The following is a 16,267-nucleotide window of genomic DNA, read 5'->3' as shown; positions in this document are numbered from 1 at the left end:
TCCATATAATTCCAAATTTTTGTAACCCTATATACATTATTTTATACTTTAAAAAGAGTTATTCTGAGAAACAGAGCATAAGTTTCACTATATGACTGCCAAAGGGCTCCATGATAAAGAAGGTGAAGAAACAATGGACTAGAATCTTCAAATCATTGATTCTCACAGTTGGATGAGAAAAACACTGAATTCAGAGTTAGAGTGACTGGGTTTAAAGTGTAGATTTTTTTTTTGTAAGTCTTCTTTTATTTTTTTGGTGAGACAATTGAGGTTAAGTGACTAGCCCAAGGTCACACAGTTAGTAAGTGTCAAGTGTCTGAGGCCGTAAAGCCTAGTTTTAATCCTGTGTTTAAATTACTTATGTGCAGAATCCTACAGTATCCAAGATAGTGGAATAAGCAGTAAGTTGCTCTTAATCTCCCTTATTGATCTCTAAAGACCTAGAAAATATCACTCCAGGGAAAACCCTGGAATAGCTGAGATAGCAGAAAGATGGTGTGCAGCAGTCTTTTAGCCAGGGAAGCTTCGAGGATTAAGATTGGAAGGGCAATGGTACAGGACAGGAGGCATCCAAGCAACCAGTGGCAAGCCCCACCTCAGCAAACCAGGGGGAGATCCTGAGCACAGGGTGGTGGAGCAGGCAAGCACCAACCATTGAGAAGTGCAAGAAGGAGGCTGTTGATATGGGAATGGGCTCCTTCAAATATGCCTGGGTCTTGGATAAGCTGAAGGCTGAACTTAAGCATGAACCATTGATATCTCCCTGTGGAAATTTAAGACCAGCAAGTACTGAGTGACCATTATTGATGCTCCAGGACACTAAGACTTCATCAAGAACATGATTACACGTACGTCTCAGGATGACTGTGTTGTCCTGATTGTTGCTGCTGGTGTTGGTGAATTTGGAGCTGGTACCTCAAAGAATGGGCAGACCTGTGAGCATGCCCTTCTGGCATGCATACTAGGTGTAAAACAACTGATTGCTGGTATAAACAAAATAGATTCCCCCGAGCCCCCCTACAACCAAAAGAGATATGAGGGAATTGTCAAGGAAGTCAGCATTTATATTAAGAAAATTGGCTACCACCTTGACACAGTAGATTTTGTGCCAATTTCAGATTGAAATGGTGACATCATGCTGGAGCCCAGCTCTAATATGCCTTGGTTCAAGGAATGGAAAGTCTCTCATAAGGATGGGAATGCTAATGGAACTATATTGCTTGAAGCTTTGGATTGCATCCTGCCACCAAGTTGTCCAACTGACAGACCCCTTCATCTACCCCTACAAGATGTCCAAAAGATTGGTGGTATTGGTACTGTACCTGTTGGTCAAGTGGAAACTGTATTCTAAAACCAAGCAATGTTACAACTGAAAGAAAGTCTGTTGAAATGCACCATGAAGCTTTGAGTAAGGCTCTGCCAGAGGATAACATTGGTTTTAATGTCAAGAACATGTCTGTCAAAGATGTCCAGTGTGGTAATGTGGCTGGTGATGGCAAGAATGACCCACCTCTGGAAGCAGCTGGCTTCACTGCACAGATCGCTATCCTGAACCATCCAGGCCAACTCAGTGCTGGCTATGCACCTGTTCTGGATTGTCACACTGTTCACATTGCTTGCAAGATTGCTGAACTGAAGGAGGAGATTCAGCATCATTCTGATAAGAAGCGGGAAGATGGCCCTAAATTCCTAAAATCTGATGATGCTGCCATTGTTGACATGGTTCCAGGCAAACCCATGTGTGAGGAGAGCTTCTCCAATTATCCTCCCCTGGGTCATTTTGCTGTTCATGATATGAGGCAGACTGTTGCAGTTGGTCCATCAAGGCAGTTAACAAGAAGGCTGCTGGAGTTGGCAAGGTCACAAAGTCTGTCCAGAAAGCCTAGAAGGCTAAATGAATATTCTGTACAACACCAGCCAACCCAGTCTTAATCAGTGGTAGAAGAACAGTTTCAGAACTTTTTGTCTCAATTTGCCATTTGAGTTCAATAGTAAAAGACTGGTTAATGATTACAATGCACTGTAAAAGTTTCACGAGGAAAGGAATGTTTTGTGGACCTTTTTTTTCATGGCAGTTTTAAGTTATTAGTTCTTTTTTTAAAAGAGTAATTTTTAAATGGAAACAACTTGACCAAAAATCTGTCACAGAATGTTGAGACCTTTAACACCATTTAATGTGAAAAAAAATTAGAACTGGATAAGTGAAAGCTAATAACTTTATGAGATATCAAGAATCAGTCAAAAAATCAAAAAGCTGAAAAAATAGAAGAAAACATAAAATGCCTCATTGGAAAAATAACAAACCTGGAAAATAGATCCAGGAGAGATAATTTAAGAATTATTAATCTACCTGGGAGCCATGATCAAACAAAGAGCCTGGATGGCATCTTTCAAGAAATCATCAAGGAAAACTGCCCTGAGGTCCTAGAACCAGAGTCATTGAAAAAATTCACCAGTCATCTCCTGAAAGAGATCATAAATTGAAATTGAAAACACCAAGGAATATTGTAGCCAAATTCCAGAATTATCAGGTCAAGGGGAAAATGCTGCAAACAACCAGAAAAAAACAATTTAAAAATTGTGGAACCACAATCAGGATTAAATGGAACCTTGCAGCTTCTACATTAAAAGAGTGGAGGGCTTGGGATATGATATTCCATAAGGCAAAGGAGCTTGGATTACAACCAAGCATCAACTACCCAGAGAAATTGAACATAATCTTTCAGGGGGGGATATGGACATTCAATGACATAGGCGACTTCCAAATCTTCCTAATGAAAAGACCAGAGCTGAACAGAAAATTTGATCTTCAAATACAGGACTCAAGAGAGGCATAAAAAGGTATACAGAAAAGGAAAAAAAATGTGTTATTCAATAAACACAAACTGTTCACATTCCTATGTGAGAAGATGTTCCTTGTAACTCATGATAACTGTATATTTATCACAACATTTAGAAGGGATATACATAGGCAGAGGGTGTGGATATAAACTTACTTGGATATGATGATGAAAAAAAACAATTAAGTGGTGAAAAGGGATTGCAATGAGAGAAGAGGAAAGGAGGAGGCATAAAAGGGTAAATTACATCACATGAAGAGGCACAAAAACATTACAGTAGAGGGAAAGAAGGGAGGGAGATAAGCATTGTTTGAACCTTAACTTTATTTGATTTGGCTCCAGGAGGGAATAACATATTCAGTTAAGTATAGAAATCTAACTTACCCTCAGAGTAGGAGGGGAAAGGGGGAAGAAAAGGGAGGGAGGATAGAAGGGAGAGAAGAAGTAGTAAGGGAAAAGGGTAAAAAAGGAGGGGATTGATATAAGGGAGTGCAGATTGAGGGAAGCAGTGGTCAAAAGCAAAATTCTACTGAGGAGGGATAGAGAAATAGGAGAAAAAACATAAACAAGGGAGGGGGAAACAGGGTGGAGAGAAAGACATGGATAGTAATCATAACTATAAATGTGACTAGGATGAACTCTCCCAGAAGATGGAAGCAGATAGCAGAGTGGATTAAAAACCATAATCCTACATTATGTTGTTTACAAGAAACACATTTGAAACAGAGGGGCACACATAGAGTAAAGGGGAAAAGCTGGATTTAAATATATTATTCTTTGGCTAAAGTGAAAAAAAAAAGAAACCAAGGGTATCAATCCTGATCTCAGACAAGGCAAAAGCAAAAATAGATCTAATTAAAAGAGATTAGGAAGGGAATTACATCCTGTTAAAGGGTACCATTGACAATTAAGTAATATCATTACTAAACATATATGCACCAAGTGGTATGGCATCCAAATTCTTAGAGGAGAAGTTATGGTAGTTAGAGAAGATATAGACAACAAAACTATACTAGTGGGGGACTTCAATCTCCCCCTCTCTGAACTAGATAGATTTAAGAAAAAAAAACAAGAAAGAAGTTAAGGAGGTGAATAGAATTTTTAAAAAGTTAGATATAGTAGACCTCTAGAGAAAACTGAATGGGCATAGAAAGGAATATATATTTTTCTTGGTAGTACATGGCACCTACACAAAAGTTGACCATGTATTAAGGCATGAAAACCTCACAATCCAATGCATAAAGATGGAAATATGAAATGCATCCTTTTCAGATCATGATGCAATAAAATTACATGTAATAGAGGGCCATGGGAAGATAAACTAAAAATTAATTGAAAACTATATAATCTAATCCTAAAAAATGAGTGGGTCAAACAACAAAGCACAGAAACTATCAATAACTTCATCCAAAAGAATGACAATAATGAGACAACATACCAAAACTTATGAGATGAAGCAAAAGTTTCTTTTTGGGGAAATTTTATGTCTCTAAAATGCTTACAGGAATAAATAGAGCAAGAGGAGATCAATGAATTGGACATACAACTAAAAAAGCTAGACTAAAAAAACAAATAAAAATCCCCAATTAAATAAAAAATTAGAAATACTGAAAAGCAAAGGAGAGAGTAATAAAATTGAAATTAAGAAAACTATTGAACTAATGAATAAAAATAACAGCTTGTTTTATGAAAAAACAATAAAATAGATAAAAAATTGTTAATTTGATTAAAAGAAAGAAGAAAACCAAATCACCAGTATCAAAAATGAAAAGCGTGAATTCACCACCAATGAAGAGGAAATTAAAACAATAATTTGGAAGTATTTTGCCCAACTATATGCCAATAAATGTGACAATCTTAGTGAAATGGATGAATATTTACAAAAAAAAATGTAAATTGCCCAAATAAACACAATAGGAAATAAAATGCTTAAATAACCCCATTTTGGAAGCAGAAATTGAACAAGCCATCAATGACCTCCCTAAGAACAAATCTCCAGGGCCAGATCAATTTACAATTGAATTTAATCAAACATTTAAAGAACAATTAATTCCAATACTATATAAAGTATTTGGGAAAATAGGCAAAGCAGGAGTGCTACCAATTTTTTTTTATGATACAAATATGGTGCTGATACCTAAAACAGGAAGAGTCAAAAGAGAGGAAAAAAAATATAAATCAATTTCCCTAATGAATATAGATGTCATAATTTTAAATAAATAAAGTACATAAACAAATAAAATATAATTAATAGAGCACATATTTATAATATAATGCAATGAATCAAGTAATAAATAAAAATAAAATGTTCAATAAAATATTAACAAAGTGATTTCAGCAACTTATCTTGTGAATAATACACTATGACCAGGCAGGATTTATACCAGGAATGCAGGGCTTCAATATTAGGAAAACTATCAGTATAACTTACCATATCAACAACAAAACTAACAGAAATTATATGATAATGTCAATAGATGCAGAAAAAGCTTTTGACAAAATCAAACACCTATTCCTATTAAAAACACTAGAGAGCCTAGGAGTAAATTAAGTCTTCCTTAAAATGATAAGTAGCATCTATCTAAAACTATCACCAAGCATTGTATGCAATGGGGATAAGGTAGAAGTTTTTCCAATAAGATCAGGGGTGAAACAAGGATGTCAACTGTCAACACTGTTATTCAGTATTGTACTAGAAATGTTAGTTTTAGCAATAAGAGAAAAAAATTATCATATGCAAAGAAGAAACAAAGCTATCATTCTTTACAGATGATATGATGGTATATTTAGAGAATCCTAGAGAATTAAGTACGAAACTACTTGAAATAATAAAGAAAATTAGCAAAGTTGCAGGATATAAAATGAACCCACATAAATCATTGGCATTCTGTATGTTATTAACAAAGCTCTACAGCAAGAAATAAAAAGAGAAATTCCATTTCAAGTTATTGTACACATTATAACATATTTGGGAGCCCACCTGCCGAAACAAACCCAGGAACTATACGAACAAAATTACAAAACATTTTTCACACAAATAAAGTCAGGTCTAAATAATTGGAAAAACATCACTTGCTCATGGGTAGGTTGAGCTAATATAATAAAAATGACAATTCTACCTAAATAATTTACTTATTCAGTGCCATACCAATAAAACTACCAAAATTATTTTATAGAGCTAGAAAAAATAATCACAAAATACATCTGGAAGAACAAAAGGTGCAGAGTATCAAGGGAATTAATGAAAAAAAAAAGGGAAGGTGGACTAGCCATACCAGATCTTAAATTGTATTATAAAGCAGCAATCTTCAAAACTACTTGATACTGGCTAAGAAATGGAGTGGTGGATCAGTGGAAGGTACACAAGACACAATACTCAATGACTATAGTAAGCTACTGTTTTATAAACCAAAAGAGTCCAGCTTCTGGGATAAACACTCACTATTTAACAAAAACTTCTAGGAAAACTGAAAAAGTGTACATCAGAAACTAAGTATAGATAAAAATCTTACACCAAGATAAAGTCAAACTGGGTACACTATTTAGATATAAAGGCTAATACTATAAGCAAACAAGAAGAGCAAAGAATAGTTTACCTGTAAGATTTATGGAGAATGGAAAAATTTATGACCAAAGAAGAGATAAAGAACATGATGAAATGCAAAATGTATAATCAAAATTACATTAAACTAAAAAGTTTTGTACAAACAAAGGCAATTCAACCAAGACTAGAAGAAAAGCAGAAAGCTGGGAAACAATTTTTACCGCCAGCGTCTCTGATAAAGGCCTCATTTCTAAAACATATAGAGAACTGAGTCAAATTTATAGGAATACAGCTCATTCCCCAATTGATAAATGGTCAAATGATATGAACAAACAGTTTTCAGAGGAAGAAATTAAAGCTATCTATTGTCATATGAAAAAATGCTCTGAATCACTATTGATTAGAGAAATGCAAATCAAAACAACACTGAGGTACCACATCATACCTATCAGATTGGCTAATATGGCAAAATAGGAAAAAGATAAATGTTGGAGAAGATGCGGGAAAATCAGAAAAAAATCAGTAAGATGTGGTCCTAACATGAAGCATTGCTGGTGGAGTTGTGAAATGATCCAACCATTTTGGAGAACAATTTGGAACTATGCCCAAAAGGCTATAAAAATGTGCATACTCTTTGACCCAGCAATACCACTTCTAGGTCTGTATCCCAAAGAGATCATAAAAATGGGAAACAGACCCACATGTACAAGCATATTTATAGCACCAATTTTTTGTGGTGGCCAAAATTGGACATTGAGGGGATACCCTTCAGCTGGGGAATAGCTAAACAAGTTGTGGCAAACTATTGTTCCATAAGAAATGATGAGCAAGTGGATTTCAGAAAAACCTGGAAAGACTTATATGAACTGATACTGAGTGAAGTGAGCAGAACCAGGAGTTCATTGTACACAATCACAGGATTATTGTGTGATGACTAACTTTGACAGACTTAGCCCTTCTCAGCAATGCAAGGATCTAAGACAACTCCAAAAGATTAATGATGGAAAATGCTATCCACATCCAGAGAAAGAACTATGGAGTCTAAATGCAGATGGAAGTGTACTATATGCTCTCCTTTTCTTTTTTTTTGTTTTGTTTTCTTTTGCTTTTTATTTCTCATGGTTCCCATCAATGGTTCTAATTCTTCTTTGCAACATGACTATTGGAAAATATGCTTAATAAGAATGTATATGTAGTGCCTATATCACATTACATGCCATCTTAGGAATTTGAAAGGGAACAGATGGGGAGAAAATTTAAAACTCAAAAACTTATGAAATGGAATGTTGAAAACTAAAAAAAAAATTAATTAATTAGAAATTTCTTATGTCCACTTAGGTTCCCTTTGTATGACATCCTTGCTAGTCACACATCTCTGGATTCAGTTTACTCATTTGAAAAGTAAGAGGGTTTGAATAGATGATCATTAAATGTCCTTCCAACTATTCTGGACTCTATAGTCATGTGAGTATGGTAGGTCTAGCTTGGACCTTCCCCAACTTCTTCTGGCCAAAACAAATCATATTTACCCAGAGAGCAATGGCTTTTCAGTCACAGTGGGTAAATGAACTCATGCAGACACTGAGCAAAGAATTCTGAAGGAGTTATTTGCATCAGATTGCACTCCTGGAATATGACCAGGGCAGTTCAACCAAAACCCTTTCCTGGGGCCCAGGCTTTAATCTGGGATGAATCTTTTAAAAAGTCACTTTAGGCCCTGGAGCCAAAATGTAAATCACAATTAACAATCATTTTAACAACTCTTAATTTCGTAGAGCTCCATCACTTCCAAAGAACTCCCCTCATATCAATAAACATTTCTTAAGCAACTACTTTGTGCCAGGCATTGTACTAAGTGCTGCTGAGCTTTACACTTAAGTTTTCTGACCTAAATTTCATTTGTTTTTCATCTACTGAGTTGATCACTATGTGAAAGAGCCTGTGAGGAATAGAGAACACAAAAATGAGCAGAGAAATAGGTACCATTTGTTTTGCACTTTCAAGTTTACAAAGCACTTCAGAAATATCTCACTTAATCCTCACAACAACCTTGGGAGAGAGGTACTGTTATCACTCCCATTTAACAGATGAGAAAACTGAAGCAGGCAGAGGAGAAGTAACTTGTTCAGGGTCACACAGTTAGTGAGTATCAGGTATAGGTGATGGATGAATCAGGAGGAAGGAAAGCTCATGATAAGATGAAGTGATCAATGATGGCTTCACAGAAGAGAAGGTGAGCAAGCTGGGCTGTGAAGCATGGATGGATAGGATCTAGAGAGTCCAGAGAGAGGAGAAGAAAGAGAACATTATAGAGAAGTGGACTGAGTTGGGCTTAAGTGCTAAGGAAGACTTAGTTTAAGTATGGAGGCAGAGAGACAAATTGGAATAGTGGGGAGAGTAATGAACTTGGAGTCTGGAAGTCCAGTGTTCAAATGCTGAACCCTGTGACCCTGGGCAAGTCACTTAACTCCTCTGTGGTGTAAAATTATGGGGTTGGGCTCTAGGTCCCTCCCAGGTCTAACATTATGATTTCACACAACCTGGGAAGCAGAAATTACTCCCAAGATGTAGTCTAAAAGCCATGTTTGTTCTAGAATCTCCAGGCCCAGAGACAGGGCCATGCCTTATCACTCATACAAACAGGATACAAAAAGGTCTGGCTACATCTACTTCACTGCCCTCTTCTCTGCCCCTATCTTTACCTAACTCTCTCAGCTCCTCTCAGAAGGACAGCTCTTCCTAAAACAGGTTATCTAAACACACACAGGTGTGTCTTTATAGTTAGACACAAAGAAGCTGGAGCTTATAACCCAACTAGTCTCATTGGATATTGACCTAGAACTGGAGTCAGGAAGACAGGTTCAAATCCACCCTCAGAAGCTTGGTGTGTAACTCAGGACAAGTCACTTCACCCTGTCAGTCTGTTTCCTCATCTATAAAAATGAGAAGGCTTCTAGCCCTAAATCTATACTATATTTTAACCAATCTGTATCAAAGATTTTGAATGTGCCCTCTTATATCTAGTCCTATCATTCTTTCATGATATCTGACATTTCTTTTTTATTAATTTGTTTTGATTTATCAATAATCACTTCCATATGCTTTTGAGTTTAAAATTTCTCTCCCTCTTCCTTCCCACAACTCTCCCCAAGATGGCACACAATCTGATATATGTTTACATTCATATTAAACATATTTTCACATTAGTGATGTTGTAAGTAAAAATTAAAACCAATAGGAGGAACCATTAGAAAGAGGAAACAAAACTCAACAGAAGAGAAAAAAATAGAATTCAACTTCCATAGTTCTTTCTTTGGATGTGGATAGCATTTTCCATCACAAGGCCTCTGGAGATGTCTTAGATCCTTGTATTGCCAGGAAGGGTTAAGTTTATCAATATTAGTCATCACACAACATGGCTGTCATTGTGTACAATGTTCTCTTGGTTCTGCTCACTTCATTCAGTATCAGATCATACAAGTCTTTCCAGGTTTTTCTGAAGTCAGCCTGTTCATCATTTCTTATAGCATAATAGTACTCCATCACATTCATATACCACAGCTTGCTTAGCCATTCCCCAATTGATGGGTATCCTCTCAATTTCCAATTTTTTGCCACCACAGAAAGAGCTGCTATGAATATTTTTGTACATTTAGATCCTTTTCCCATTTGTGTGATCTCTTTGGGATATAGCCCTAAAAGTGCTATTGCTGGGTCAAAGGGTATGCACATTTTTATAGCCCTTTGGGCATAGTTCCAAATTGCTCTTCAAAATGGTTGGATCATTTCACAACTCCACCAACAATCATTAGTGTTCCAATTTTCCCACATCTTCTCCAACATTTATCATTTTCCTGTTTTGTCATGTTGGCCATTCTGATAGGTGTGATGTGGTACCTCAGAGTTGTTTTGTTTGCATTTCTCTAATCAATAGTGGATATCTGACATTTCTAAACATCACTTTTTAGAAGACTTCTGAAGAAATTTACTAAATTAAAGCACATTGCTATCTGGGAAGCTTACTCATTTACCACCTAATTCATAAGTAGGAATTAGGTAAGATGTGATCCCAATATGAAGCAGAAGCTAATTGGAAGACAAATCGCCCAGTGCTGTTGGGCATCAACCTTGCCCAAATATGGCAGCTTAGAATAAGGTAGTTTGGGTTCATCTACCTTTTTTTGATGTTACCTAAGGGACCTTGAGTGAGTCTACAATTCTATGTCTTAGTTTATTCATCTGTAAAATGAAAAGGATGTACCAGATGACCACTATAATCCCTTTCAATCATAAATTAATCACTCTCTAAGACCAGGGTTCTTAACTTGGGGGTACATGAACTTGATTTTTTATTTCATTTTGTTTAGATTATGATGGTTGCATTTCCATATAATCAATTTCCTTTGGAATCCTATGTGTTTTATTTGTTTCATTTTAAAACATGATTCTGAGTAGTTGTCCAAAGGCTTTTCCAGCATTCCAAACAGTTTGAGAGGCCCCTGCTCTGAGAAGACCTGGATTCTACAACAGACTTGGCTACTAAAGAGCTGTTCAGCCTTGGACGGTTCTTTGTCCTCTCTAGCCCTCAGTTACCTCTTCTGTAACATGAGAGGGTGGGCCAGGCTCCTACCACCTCAAAGTTCCTTGGACTTAGTTTTTTTTTTTCCTCTTGTTTCCAGGGCACCATGATGCTGACTAACCTGAATGCTTTGCACAGAGACCCCAAGGAGTGGGCTACCCCAGAAGCCTTCAACCCGGAACATTTTCTGGAGAACGGTCAATTTAAGAAGAGAGAGGCTTTTCTGCCTTTCTCAATAGGTAAGCCACATTCAGTAGGAAGGGGTCCCTAGTCCAGAGGGAAACCAACCATTTTAACATTAAGAAACTTTGCAAATTCTACTTCCTGAAAACTATAATCATGTGATAGAGCATATATTCATAATATTCATTGATTGGGAAAATATATCACAGCAAAATTTAAAATAGTAGACCTTTATATAGCAATGGGGTTAAAATGAGAAAAGTCATCCTCAGGTCCGGTTTTGCCTGATGGTCTTCCAGATCCTTTGTGAGGACCTCAGAATTCCCCTAGGCCTAGCCACTACCCACAAACTCTGGTACTCACTCTCTGGGTATCCTTGGGTGATCTTACTTAAATATCCTGGGCCTCAGTTTCTTCATCCATCAAATAAGGGGCCGGGACTAGATGTGCAATAAGTTTTCTTCCAGCTCTGAAGCCACAAACCAAGAGTCCCAAGAATCCCAAGAATTCAAGAGATCCGAATTTTAATTGTGCCTCTTCTTACTTGTGTGATTTGGAGTGACTCAGACCCTCTCAGGGCATGCTCTTTCATCTCTAAAAAGTGAGGGGGTTGGAGTAGGAGGCCTGGAAGGTCCTTTCCACTCTCAAATCTGTCATACTCTGATCCTAAGTAATTACAAAGGAGTTTCAGTAAGAACAAAGCCTCCGAACTGAGCCTTGAAGGAAGTTGGGGGTTCTAATGGGCAGGAGGAAGTAGAAAGTGCCAACTAACCAGTTGGGAACCATTTGGGAACCAGTTGGGAACCAGTTGGTGCAAAGGGAAGGAGGTGGGAACAGCAATGTCCTACTAAGCTGGGCAGCCTCATTCATCCTTCTTGCAGGTGGCATGCTCACTTGTGGAACATGTCATTTGGGGCAGCCCTTCCTTCAGGGGCTGTACTAGATAATTCCTAAGACATCAAATCCTGTTAATTTCCTTCACTTACAAACTTACATTAATAATAATTTAATTTTAAATTATAAAAAATTAGAATCATTTAAAATTAGTAAATTTAAATTTATCTCTAAATTTTATTTATTATTAATAAAATTTTAGATTTAATAGATTTAAATTTTTAAAAATTAATATATTTAAATTCAATTAAAATTGTGAGTGTGGTTTATATAGTGCTTTACAGTTTCTAAAGTGTTATCATTAATATGGGGCCAATTCCTTATCATCTCTCACCTGGACCATTGCAAGAGGCTCATAAGTGATCTCCTTGCTTCAAGTCACTCCCCAAACTAATCCCCCCCCCACCCAGCTGCCACGATGATTTTCTTAAAGTGTTAAGTCTGACCATGTTATCTTCTGCCCTTGCCCCTGGTCAGTGAGCTCTGATGGCTCCCTATTCCTTCTAGAATCTAATATAAACTGCCCTGAGATTGAATGCTCTTCATAACCTGGCCTCATTCTTCCTTTCCCCTCCACCATCTACTCCTCCTGGCCTGGGTGCTATTCTGCCCACACCACTCTTCTCTCTTGATTCCATGCCTTGGCACTGGCTATCCCACAGGCCTAGAATGCCCTCTCTCCTCATTTCTGCCTATCAGGATCTCTGGCTTCCTTCAAGATCCAGGTTTTCTATAGGAGACACTTCTTTGTCCTTTTACTCTGTGTGTACCTCCTATGTTCCTATTTGATCATGGTATCCTCTTTCTCATTAGAATGTAAGCTCCTTGAGGACCAGAATCATTTTTCTTCTTCCCTTTATCTCTAACAGTTAGCTCAGTGCCTGGCATATAGTAAGTGCTTAATAGACCTAGGTAGTACAATGGATACAGTATTGAGTTTAGAGTCAGGGAGACAGGAGCTCAGAATTGGCCTCTGACATTTATTAGCTGGGTGAGGCATTTAACTACTATTTGTTTCTATTTCTTCATCTGTAAAATGGGGATAAAGGTAGCACCTACCTCCCAAGGTTGTGTTGAGGATTAAATCAGATGATATTTTTAAAGTGCTTTGGCAACTTTAAAGAGCTTAATAAGTGTTAGCTATTATTATTATTGAGGGTTTGTTTAATGAATTAATTACTAAATACCTCACCTGGCTGTGGTATCACTTGAAAGAAATGTGGATTATTTTGTAAACCTGAAATCACAATAGATGTCATCTCTTGTTATTCTGGAAGATCTTGTGTCTATTATTAAAAGTGGGAGAGGAGGAAATGATCATATTGGTTAACTTCTCTTGAGACTCAGTTTCCAAATATGTGAATTGGAAGAGCTGGGCCAGAAGGCTTTCTGAAGTCCCTTTGAGCTCTCAGTCTCTGATCCTCCTGGCTCCAAGGCCTGCCCCTCTGTCCATTCGGACATGAGTCTACATCATCTTTTCTCTTCCATATGCCAAAAAAGAAGGTGGAGGGAGGCGAGCTTCTTCCCTGAAATTTCTCAGAGAAACATTAACAGACTAAGGGCTGGAGCCTCGGGGGTGTTGAAAAGTCACAGGATTGTTCAGTCAACCCTTTGGTTGTTTCCATGATACCAGACAGTTGGTTTGGCCAGCTCTTGTCATGACACTGAGGGGGCTGACACACAGACTCAGTCTCCTGATTGTATGACTGGCATTTTTTCCCATTGGAATAACATGAGCTTCCTGAGAGTGACTCCCCAGAGAAAGGAGTGAGGACAGCTCCTTTATGCATTTGGAAAGATGACCAAGTGTGTATGTAGCAGTGAAACATAATCAAGGCTGGTTACAGAGTTAATGGGGTCTGTTCAGTTCTGTCTCCTTCCTAAGCTTTCTCCTTCAGGACAGTCTACAGCTTCAAGTCAAGTTGGTTCTGAGATAATGGACCCACTGCCCATCACAATCTTTCCTCCTTTGTAGGACCTCCCAGAGACTTATGGGCACTTTCTCTGTTTCCCCAAGTTTTACAGAGAGGCTTTGAGCTCTGAGAGCCTGTGACTTGCCCAATATTGCACAGCCAGTGATTTTCAGAGGCAAGACCCAAGCTGGGTTTTCTGAATTCAGTATGACAAGATTTTGTTTTCGATTTTGTTTTTGTTTCTTCCCATGATGCTGATAAGAGCAGATCGATACTATAAGGCTAACAAAGGCATGCCATGCATCATCCAAATCAACCTTCACAACACCCCAGTGAGGCACATACCAATATTGTTTGTATTTGACAGATAATGATATGAGGAGGAGCAGTAATAATAATAACTAGCCTTTATATAGTCCTTTAAGGTTGGCAAATGCCTTTACATATTTACCTTCTGAGGTAAGTGTGATTAGTAGTTCCATTTTACACATGAGGAAACTGAGGCTGAGAGCTGTTAGGTGACTTGCCCAGGGCCACACACCTTCTAAGTATCAGGAGTAGGATTTGAACTGAGGGTTTCCTGACTTTAGGTCCAACACTCTCCACTGAACCTGCCTGGGTTAAATTCAGAGATGGGACCTGTTTTTGCTAAGGCTACACAGATGCAGGATCTTAGATCCAGAGCTAGAAGGGTCCTTGGGGGCCACATCTTCCAACTCCATCATTTCACAGATGGGGAATCTTGCACCCACTCTGGTTAAGTGACTTATACAATGCCACTAGGGTGAGAAGCATGCAAGGTGGGATTTGAACACAGGTCCTATGTTTACAGATGCAGTCTTTCAAATGTACTATGTCTCTGAGGTTGGCAGCAACATGGCACGGTAAATATGGTTCCTGACATGGAGCAAGGAAGACTTGGGTTCAAATTCCAACTCTGACCCTTATTATATTGTGGCTATGGACATATAATTGAATAACCTTAAGGCTCATCCCAATTCCAGGATTGAGACCCAGGCCCTTAAGAACACTTACCCTGACCTACTGCCTATGCTGAACATTAGTGATTTATTGCTTTTGATCTCCTTGCCTTTCAGGAAAGAGGGTGTGCCTGGGAGAACAGCTGGCTCGGGCTGAGCTCTTCCTTTTCTTCACTTGCCTGCTCCAGAAATTCACATTCCAGGCTCCTCCAAACACCCAGCTGAGCCTGGACTCCAGATATGGCATGACTGTCTCTCCTGCCTCCTATCAAATCTGTGCCCTTTCTCGAGTGATGTAGTCCAAGCTAGCCTTGTAGGGTGGTCCTCCAAGAGGGGAATGGGAAGACCTTCAAACCATCCTCATCCTCAAAGGGACCATACATCCTGTCTTTTGGAGTTTGTGTGGGGAAAGGAGAAAAATCAAGGGAGGAGAAGGGGAGGAAGAGACAAGGGAAGGGTATTTGTCATCCAATTCGAAGCTTCTGGCACTGAAAAACGGAGGCATTAATGCCACCAAAAGGAAAGAACAAAGAGTCTTTATTGGCCTTGGATTCAGAGCACTTAGATTTAAGTCCTGGCCCTGCCAATTATTAGCTGAGTGAACTTGGGAAAGTTAAGGCTCTGCCTCAGTTTCCTCATCTAAAATGAGTAGGAGGAAGATTTCTAAGGTCTCCTCCAACTCTAAATCTAAAACCTTGTGATGCTATAAACAGAGCATTAATGCTTTTCCTCCCCTACCTCAATCAGTGGGGCTAGATGGGGCTTTTTGTTTAGTTGGTTACTTTTTGTTCTCCTGCTCTTATAACTCATACACTGGGTATGATTTTAGAGGAGACTTCAGAGAGTTTATGTGAGTAACAGGAGGCATCCACAGGTTGGTGAGGATGATCCTTAGAGATTGTAAACTCCTTGTGGGGAGAGCCTGTTTTCTTTATGTCCTTGTATCTACAGCATCCAGACCAGTGCCTGATGTGGAAAAGGAGTACAATATACACTTGCTGATTGTTTCATCTCTAAATCACTCACTTTCATGTTCATTGTTTCCCTTGACTTTCACAGAAATATTAACTCATCAGTTAATGAGCTGGGTCCCTCATTCCAATTAAAATCCTTGTTATAGATGATAACTCATAATCATTCCACTAATAATTATAGTGACATGGGGTTAGGAATGCCTACACCTTGAGAATTGCTAGTCTTTTAAGGTTCCCCATTCCTGTAAAGTTTCCTGTTCTTGTCAGAGATGTTTGCACAAAGTCCATTTCCATGCTGATATTGTAAATTCTTGTAATAACCCAATCAGAAAATATAAACACCCAGATGAATCATTGTGA

The 16,267-nt window shown here is 38.2% G+C and overlaps 1 protein-coding gene and 1 pseudogene across 2 annotated transcripts in view; both read left to right on the top strand.

Annotated features, from left to right (window-relative positions):
* LOC114036300 (cytochrome P450 2J2-like) overlaps positions 1 to 16,267 on the top strand; it is a 58,557-nt gene extending 42,290 nt beyond the window's left edge. For both annotated transcript variants that reach the window (XM_027852750.1, XM_027852749.1), the window contains exons 8-9: positions 11,064 to 11,202; positions 15,051 to 16,267. In XM_027852750.1, the coding sequence (XP_027708551.1) occupies positions 11,064 to 11,202; positions 15,051 to 15,232 (321 nt within the window). In that variant the 3' untranslated portion in view covers positions 15,233 to 16,267. The remainder of the gene's footprint in view (positions 1 to 11,063; positions 11,203 to 15,050) is intronic.
* Positions 657 to 1,898, top strand: LOC114036301 (annotated as a pseudogene).

Source organism: Vombatus ursinus, unplaced genomic scaffold, assembly GCF_900497805.2.
Source record: "Vombatus ursinus unplaced genomic scaffold, bare-nosed wombat genome assembly UNPS02009824.1, whole genome shotgun sequence".
NCBI lineage: Eukaryota > Metazoa > Chordata > Mammalia > Diprotodontia > Vombatidae > Vombatus > Vombatus ursinus.
The sequence above is the reverse complement of the archived record's forward strand: the minus strand, read 5'-3'. Positions and strand labels throughout refer to the sequence as shown.